This window comes from Zootoca vivipara, chromosome 14 (assembly GCF_965207765.1).
Source record: "Zootoca vivipara chromosome 14, rZooViv2.hap1.1, whole genome shotgun sequence".
NCBI lineage: Eukaryota > Metazoa > Chordata > Lepidosauria > Squamata > Lacertidae > Zootoca > Zootoca vivipara.
Window position 1 is genome coordinate 28,907,087 of NC_142597.1, and position 9,549 is coordinate 28,916,635.

Sequence of the window (9,549 nt, forward strand, 5' to 3'; positions counted from 1 at the left end):
TTTTCCCTTCCATAGACAACAACTAGTGCCTTTGGATTGTGATGTGCTTTGAGATAGAGCTTTCCCAGTCTCTTCTCCAGTTGGTTTCATTTCCTTTGCCATGGTAGTGGTGCAATCCTGTTGAAAGGCAGCGAAGAATGTGCAAGCTCTACTTAAGATCCAGATGTGAACTCTTGCTGTGCTTGGGGAGCAGAGAATACTGCACCGGCCAGCCAAGGAGTCATTTGGCCATATTGCCCAGCTTGTGAAGGAGACCTTGTACCCACTCCCATGAGCTCAGCAAGGAACAGGGTCAATGAAGTTGTTCCATTCCAGCTAAAGAAACCAGTCTGTTTCTGTCCTGCTCAAGAGTGTGCTGAGGTCACAACTAACGCTTGCTGTTCTTTCTTATACCAGGTACGAGGAGATGCACCTCCTGAGAAGCTGCCCGAGCCTAGATCAGCTGAGCCAGCCCCCATTTTCGTCACCGAGGGCAGTGCCACGATCCAGTGCACTTCCGCCACCCCTCATGTCACGCTTCACCCAGGCCACTCGGAAAAGCCTCGAGAGAATGCCAGGGCCCCCCCACTGCAGCTGAGGTCTGAATCAGTCCCAGCTCAGCCCTCCTATGGATTTACACCTCCGGTGCCACCCGTGAGGACGATGGAGAGTAAAATTGCAGCAGCCATGCATTCAAACAACGTGGACCCCATGAATGCTGCCAGTTACCACTCCTTTGTGGCTGCATCCACACTGCCGCCACCCGTGGAGGAAGCTCCGACCCCACCTCCCCCTCCGAAACACACCTCTCTTCAGTCTGCCTATTTCTCCCACTCCAAGCCAGAGAGCTCCCCCGAGCCCCCTGTGTCAGAGAACTATGTGCATCACAAGCCTACATCCACCCACCAGTACAGGGCTGAAAGCATCCCGCCCCACCTCTACCACAGCAAGTCTGAGCAGCACCCTGGCTACCCATCGCTGTCAGAGACCCCCACGTCCATGGGCCCCAGGTACAACACCTATGCCACTCAAGGGAAGAGCGCGTCCGTCCATCACGCCAAGCCTCGCAGCCGAGTGGAGTACATGTCCTCCATGAGCCCCACCATGAGGAGCACGAGTTACGTGGAGGAAACGCCCCCCTACCCCTCCATCCGGAGAGTGCACTCGCTCCACGTCTCTGCTCCCTCTGCCATCCGGTCAGTCCCCATCTCACGCACCGAGGTGCCTCCTGACGATGAGCCCTTGTATTGCCCAAGGCCCCTCTACCAATATAAGCCATATCAGCCCCACACAGATTACCATGTCACTCAGCTGCAGCCTTACTTTGAGAATGGGCGGGTCCATTACCGGTACAGCCCCTATTCCAGCTCCTCCGGCCCCTCCTGTTACTCGGCGGCCGACGGTGGGTTTTATGACCTGGACCCTTATGGCACGATGAGGCTGAGGCCACTGCACCCACTCCCGGGCAGAGACTTCGCGTCCTACTCCCGACTACAGACCAAGAGTTTGTATCGCTGTCCTGGCCTGCCTCCCTACCCCCGAGGAGGCCTCGCTGGACACCTGGCAGGCAAGGAGCACAGTTTCATTAGCAGGGATGTGCCGCCTGCACCTGACGCCAAGCCCATGTACGTCTCCTGGGACTTGGAGGACATGGAGAAGTACCGGATGCAGTCCATCCGCCGAGAGAGCCGTGCACGCCAGAAAGTGAAAGGGCCTGTCATGTCCCAGTATGACAACGTTGCCCCTCTGCTGCAGGACGAGCTGCGGACTGTGGACGTTGTTCACCTGCGCAGTAAATCCGATCCTGGGAAAACTGGACTCCTCACGGTTGCTGATGGAAAGGAAGGGAAGTATCCGGGAAAAGTAGTGCCCCCTGAAGGGGAGGAGCGCTATTATGTGCCACATCCAGAACCGGATGTGGACAGAGCCCATTACCACGGAACCTATGGGAATGGGCAATCAGAGAAAGCGTCACTCCCTCAAAAGCAAAGCAGCCTCAGGAGCAGGAAGCCGCATGAGGCAGGTTGCAATTCGTCTGAGCACAGGATGCACCTGCCCCATGAAGCCAGCCACAGGCAGCCACTGGAGTCTAAAAACGGGCCCCCTTATGCTGACTACCGACCAAAGGGCCACCAGGAACCACCAGAATCCACCGGGTACCAGCACTCTGGTGGGAAGTATGCCCCAGCCAGCCACGATGCCTTGAGACTGAACCACAAAGAGGTGAAGCTGGCAGAGGACAGGCCTGATATGGAGAGACATCGGGCCAGGCCGCCTGCCACTGCTGAGAAACACGCCCGGGACTGTTTTAAAGAGGGCGACTATGGACAGCCCGCAGCACCACCCCCTAAGCCGGAACGGAGCCACAGCCTCCGGCTCCAGCACCCCGAGAGCATAGAGCGGGACGCTGCCCTCATCTACCCGTACCAAACGCTTGGCAAGCGCCAAAGCACTATGACGGTGGTGTCCCAGTACGATAACTTGGATGACTACCATACCATGCCTCAGCACCAAAGAGGGGGTTACGCTGCAGGAGGGGGCTTGGTCCCTCCCTTGGCTCATCCACATAGTAGGACTTACGCCACAGCCTTGGGCCAGGGAGCATTCCTGCCCACAGAGCTCTGCCTGCAGAGGCCCGAGACTGAGATCCATGCAGAGTGAGCTCCGTGGCAGAAGGGATAGAGTGTAAGCAGCCTCTGCTGGACAGTGGACTGGTTTATTTTTTCAGTGATATACACACACAAAGTACCCCATCGAAGCAACTCCCTCTCCATTAGCGCCCCCTCAGCTCCCCCCCCTCCTGCCCCCATGCTGCTTACTGTTTTTTATATCGTAAATGTATAGTTTTATCTCACATGGTCTAAAAAGTAGGTTACAGCAGTCTTGCGGGCTTTTGTTAAGCTTGAAGACAAAAATCAGTCTCCGGGCAAAGCAGAAACAGAGATTGAGATTCAGGGGTCATGGTGTAAATGGTTCTCACTTTCCCTAGATTTTGAACAGTGGCATTTCCCATACCTTTGACACTTTGCTACAGAGCCCTGTGCATGATGTATGTATTGATAGGATGATGCAGACATTTCTTCTCCAGGTAAACTTCCCTTGTATGTGATCACTAGAGAGAGATTTATTGAATGGCAAGATTTAGTAAATATTTTAATTTGGTTATTTTAGGCTTAATGCACTAAACTCTGGGAAAAGACTCACATTATTTCTTCCCTTCTGCAATCCCAGATTTTATTTTATTTTTTAAGCAATGGTACCTTTCTGCTAAAATGTTCTTCCAGTGCTTCTTAGATCCAACCTAATAAGAAATATGTCCACTGATAGCAGTAAGATGTGACCCTACTGGTAGCCGGGAAAGAGGTGTTACCCAGGTAAATTCTTTTTTCTTAAAAGGTAAAGGTTAAACAAAAAAGCCACAACAAACTACTTGATCAAATATTGAGAAATCCAGGGTGGGGGTCTGGGGAGAGAGAAACTCAGCATTGATATTGTTGTAAATGGTGCTTTGGTTTGATAAGCGAGAGCTGCATTTCTTAGCTTCTTACAGCAAGTGCGTTTCCTATAGCAGATCCTTTCTGCTGGGTGAGTCTAAGTGAAATGGTGAAGTGGCAGAAGAGTTGGGCTCTGGCCCACCACCCAGGAAATTCAACAAGGCAGGCCTGGGAGAGATAAGCTGTTTAACCTCCCTGCTACATATCATTCCCGTGAGCCTAATCTCCGCCATCAATTAACAAAGTAAATCTGTAGTTCTGCCTGGCTGTTCCCTGATCATTGCTGGTTATCTATGAGTCGTGACAAGGGCCTGGGCATGTAAGTGTGGATATAGTGACCAAGTCCTCCACCATATGCACCTCCCTCATCATGTCAGTAAGGCAAACCATACTCTGTGAATTTAGACTGGTGATTCTCCACACGCTACCGTTGATGCATCAGTGCATTGTTATCTCCCATGTTTTGTTTTTGTTTTTTAAAAAAGATCCCTGTGGAAGCAAGATAGTGTATTAGTTTGCTTTTCTAGTGAAGTTATATGAATATGCAGTGCTTTTTAAACATGTTGACCTTGCTGGAACAGGAACCAATAGATGCCTCAGGATTCCCACTTCACCTTTAAGAGTCAGAGCAATGAAGGCTCTTGCCATGCAGCCACCATGGAAACACGTGACATTCCAGTAGGCAAGACGCAGTGGGTTTTGCTTGGTTTTTACGAACTTGAAATGAGATGCAGAATATCCAGAGCCCAGCCCAAGGTGCAGTGTGTTTTCTTGTTCTTGAATGACGAAACTCTGTAGCAGGGCTGAAGTCCACAAGAAGTATCCAGCTGGGGCATCTCTCTGTCCTAGGCCCTTTCCGCTAGCACCAGAAGAAAGGAATTGGATCAAACCACCTTGGACCTGAAGTTTTTGTCCAACAGCATTCCATCTTTAAAATGATAAGAGAAATATTTTACAGGGCACAAAGCACTTCTCAAAGACAGCTTGTCATTTCGTTCTTTGGATTTCCCAACTTTGTCTGGGGTTGTTACAATAAGAATAGCTTGTCTCTCTTGGTTTTGATTATTTTCATGATTTGGTAATTATTATTTTAGGGGCATCGCTCCTGACTGTGTTAAATATAAATTTAGTGGCCAGAAAACTCACTGTGAACCAGGTTTACCTCAGCCTCCGCCCCCTGCCCTGGTAAGGAAGTTCAACAATTTTTGTTTTGCAGTTGAAAGGAGAAATCTCTAAATAGGGCCATTCCAGTTTGGCACTTGTATGGAGCAAGCTTGTTTTGCTTTCTACAAGCGATCAAATTAGCTGTCCTCCTTTGTGCAGACTAGCAGAAGAAGCCTTGCTGTGGCCTCCACACACTTCGCTCAAGGTCCATTTGATTTTGGCATCCAGCCATGTAAAGTTCTTCAGCCTCTTGCAATGGCTGTGTTGCTCTCTATTGAGGTTCTGTCCAGAGTTCCAGCAGGCACATTCCATTATGTTGAGAATATTTTGAGGTTCAGGTAGTGAGAGCTACAGGACAAACCTCTGTCTTCATGAAAGCCTTAATTTTCCTTGTATCCTCTCCATATATCAGCCTTATATTATCTGCCCTCCAGGTAAGATCCGCCCAAGCCAACTTCCTGTAAATCATAATACATTGTGGCAGCGCTAAGCAAACTCTGAAATTTCCCTTAGCTCACAAATCCCATACCCCCGTAGAGATAAAGTGCCCACACAGGTTAGATTTTGAATTCTACCACTTTCTATAATTCCCATAACAGTACTTAAACAGCATACTTGAGCCCCCTTAGCCCAGGCATCCCCAAAACATCAGGAGGCCTGAAGTTTGGGGATGCCTGCCTTAGCCAAACCATTTTGTCAGAGCAGTTTCAAAATCATGACATTGAATTTTATCACCCCTCACTTAATCCACTTCACCTGGCTCTGTTTATGTCTAAATCACCAACATGACTTGGAGGCTGTTGGTCCAGAAAGTGTTGTGCAATGGTGTGGCAGTACAGCCTTGAGTGTAAAAGGAAGCGATTAAATTCGGAACGGTTTCCTAAGCTTGAAGGAGCAGTGACAATCGCCCTCTTTCTCTGTGCATTTTTGCCACTTGAGTAGCTAGTACATTTAAAAAACAAAACAATACCCTCTTTCCCTCACCTAAGAAAGCCATAAAATTAACTATGCAGTCCGTCTCATGTGCTGTGGTTAATTTTGGGACTCTCTAACCATTAGAGAAAAGTCTCTTGCCCCATTCCATGTTTCTGTGTGTTTGAACCCAACCACAGCTCTGCTCCCACCACAGAGGGAATAGCGAGCGGGAAGGAAGTGGTCAGGTAACCTCTCATACCAGTGGAAGAGTAGCAGAATACCTGCAAGGGAAGACAGGCTAAATGAGGAATGCAACTTAAATCAGCCATAAATTCCAGCCCTTTGTCACCTGTAGCAACTTGACCTCTGGGCTCACCTGGTAGGTTTTTTGCTCCATTTTGTCACTCACTGCCTTTACCTTAATTGCCATTTGCTGAACTTTCAGTGGAGCTTGCTTTTTTCCACCATTGGATATCTGAATTTTAATTTCCCTTGCAGTTAGGGTGCATGCACCTTAACTCCTGAGTTTCCCTGTCTGTTCGGAGGGGAATCGGGTCCTGCTCATGATAGGCACCTTGAGCAGATCTAGCAGGTACTTCTCATTTCCCTTCCTGGTTCTCCTCCTTCCTTAACCCTGCTTACTCCCCAGTCTGCACCTGTTTCCTCCTGCTCCTCCTCTGTAAAGTTCTTCCTCTTGCTGTCCTCGCTTCTGCATCTACTGTACCCCCCACCCCCAGTTTCCCACCTCACGCAGCTCCACTCCTGGCCCAGACATCTCCTTGTCCTGTCCAGCCGGGTAGTTACGTAGAGGCAGCAGCTACCAGCCACACCCCTCACAATCAGGTTAAAATTTTATGCAGAGGACAGTGAAAACATTGTGCCTATGTCTTTGCAGACAAAACCAGGGAGGGGGCTTATTCCTTGGGGGGGGGTCTCATCAAGAATTGCACAGACGTGGCAGAAATTGCCACACAAAGCCAAAACCCACTTTGAACTCTGATCCCTTTCGGAAGAGCGAGTTTTGGGCCCTTTCATACTCTCCCCCCACCCCACCCCCAGTTCACCTCCTTAGGTACGTTGATGACAAAGTGTTGACCGACTGCAGTGTGACATTATATGTCAGGGAACAGAGTGGTAGGTTCTGGGTTTCTGTTTTCCTTTCTAAAGGTGGTTTCGGCATGACATTTTCTCCAGACCCTTGTGCTATGAAAACTGAGGCGATGGGCATGGAAGAGTTTAACATGTGCTCAGTAACTTCAGTGTCTTCAGTAAGTTTTCTAGTGCGTAGTTCCAGTGCAAAACGAACAAGAAATGGTTGTTGTGCCGTTTATTTTCCTGCTGTGGAAAACTTGAGTCATTTTTGAGCCACATGAGAGAACCATCCCAGGGAAGTCTTGGGTGATCTCCAAGTGTTTTCTTCTCTTTAATTTATATAGTGTCTTATTTTTTATTCTCTCTTCTTCTTTTTACACTTTTGTGTGTGAAAACTGGTGTAAAATGTATATGCCGATGAACTCATGCTCTTTAATGTAAATATTTTTGTGGCACTCCCACCCATTCCTTGTAAATACTTACCGGTAGATTCTCATTTTCTCCACATTGTTAAGGGGTGGGTGTGCTCAGTTTATTTTTATTTTTAATTTTTTAATTTGTACTGTAATGCTATGATCAAGAGTTGAGGTGTCTTGTGCTATTAAAACAAACAAAACTAACAGTCCCACAAAAGTCAGATGTACAACTCAACAATTAATGAAGCCAGGTTAAAACCTACTTGTTGGTGTCTGTGTGTGTGTCTCTCACTCCATTGCTGCGGATGGGGGTCAGTTGTGGGGACCTGCAGTTCGAGTGGCACTCAGAAGTCCATGACAGATAATGCAGGTATGCTGCACAGCTACTGCTGGTAGATGGTTGAGTCACCTTTGTCGTGTACCTGTAGCCTCAGTGACCTTAGAAAAGACCCTTCAATGCTAAGGAAGCTGCTCCTTCCTTCCAGAGCAGGTTGCACTCTGCCTTCCTGCCAGAGTAGAGAGGCCCTGTTTATTGGGTGAGAGGATGTACCTAGCCCATACCACCACTCCCTAACAGGTAACTTCCTCCTCCAAGGCAACCACTGCCTGCTTTAGGCTTCTATGCATCCTTCTTCCCGGCCATGATAGCCTCTGATGCTCAGAAGCATTCAGGAGAAGCCTTAAAGGTTTGTGGCCTTTTATCAACCCTTACCCGCCTGCATCCTGTCCTGGCTGGTTTCTGGTATGGCTACTTGTGAGCAAGTAGCCAGTCTAGCAGCTTTTTGCCTGGAATCGCCACCTTAGCAAGAATTCTCACGCAAGGCTGAGAAGCTGTTGATCATGTGCAGTGTGTTTTTATTCCTGCTCAAGTAAGTTTGACCTTCAAGGGGGTTCTTTCATAGAAGAGCATTATAATCCCATCAATCCTTGTTTTAATCCAGGAAGGCTTTAAAAATAGCACTACTTCGCAGTGTCCAGCAGGTGGCTCTGGCAATGAAGGACTATTTGGTGGGAGGTACGTCTTGGGAGCAAACAGCCGAATCCTCACTGGGCAATGACTGGTTTATGATGTATAGTATTCACACTTGTCCCTTTTCCTTCTGCAAAGATCACAAGCCTCCTCTCCAATCCTCACATGGTCCCATCTGGTTTACAATTCCAATTTAATTCAGCACAGCATTGAAAATGTCGATGCAAGTGGCAATTGATCTATATAGCTATCAATGAATCTGGTGGTTTGCAAGGTGAAAGGCGGCAGGTCGCCACCTTCAAAAGCTTACCATCCAGAATTCAGTGTGTTGGAGACAGCACAGGAAGGGTAGTGAAACTAAGGGCAGAATTTGCACAAGCATGCATTCATTTTTGTTGGAAAAATAAACCCAAGTGAAACAAGCAAGGGGGGTTATGTTGCCGTGTCCTTCAACCCTTCATTTGATTTGATGCAGAGAACCCTTTTGCCCAGAACTCTTTCTTGCTGCCACCTCCTTAATGTTTGCACCCTTGCTTTGTATAATGTCCCAATGCGCACTGCACTGCTGATCTAGGGAATCTCATATGAAGATAATTGCTTGTATCTAGAAAGGGAAACATTGGATGCAGAGGCAAATCAGTTTGCCTCTAGCTGTTGGTATTCTATTGTTTCCCACTGTAGCACATTGGGCCATTCAAATGGTCCATGAAATGCAGTGGGTGGTACCCAACTACCGGTAAGTCATGTTCCAATTGAAATCAATGGACCCAAGTCATGACCATCTTAAGACTTAATAGGTTTACTCCAAGGGTGATTTAGATAGTTAGCACTAGCTTCTGGGACATCAAATTCACCATCACCTTTAGCTTCCTGCCAAACTGTACAGTATATTTCATAAGGATTTCATAGAATTGTAGAGTTGGAAAGGGACCACAAGGGTCATCTAGTGCAGGAATCTTTCACCCAACGTGGGGCTTAAACCCACAAGCCTGAGATTAATAGTCTCATGCTCTTTGCATTAGCAACCAGTTATTTTCTTTGGGTAACTGTCTAAAAGAGGATTTGATGGGGAAAGCACTTGGTAGGCTGCAAGCGGACTGTATGGAAACCTGACGCAAAGGGCAGTGTAAGCCCTTGCTTGACACAACAGATTTCACGCAACATGTAAGATTAGTGATAGCCGTAGGAAGCAAATCCTGGAAGGAAAGATCCCTCCCAGCATGCAAGCCACACAAGGAGAAAAAATATTGCAGCTTTACCCACAATGTCCACTGGAGGGTGTAGTTACTCTCTTAAAAGCTTGGGAGATGCATTATTTTGAGTGCTTAAAGTTAACCCACCCACCCCCAAAGCCGCCCATTACTCTGCAGAATTTGTTACAATTTTAACTGTGTGTTTTAACCCTTACTCTAACTTCCCCTGCCTTGCACTCTGCCTTGCACTCTCCACTTTCACTGTTATCCCCCTTTTCACTCTCCCAACACTCTGTATCACGAGGTATATGGAGCCATCGCCCCTG

General features: G+C 47.9%; 1 protein-coding gene across 7 annotated transcripts in view; it reads left to right on the forward strand.

Moving 5' to 3' along the window:
* The window catches only part of ARHGAP32 (Rho GTPase activating protein 32), a 211,550-nt gene extending 204,228 nt beyond the window's left edge, over window positions 1–7,322 (forward strand). For 6 of the 7 annotated variants that reach the window (XM_088657541.1, XM_088657542.1, XM_035139366.3 and 3 more), the window contains one exon: window positions 397–7,322. In XM_088657541.1, the coding sequence (XP_088513667.1) occupies window positions 397–2,640 (2,244 nt within the window). In that variant the 3' untranslated portion in view covers window positions 2,641–7,322. The remainder of the gene's footprint in view (window positions 1–396) is intronic. The other variant, XM_035139369.3, reaches the window with a different exon arrangement.
* The last annotated feature ends 2,227 nt before the right edge of the window (window positions 7,323–9,549 follow it).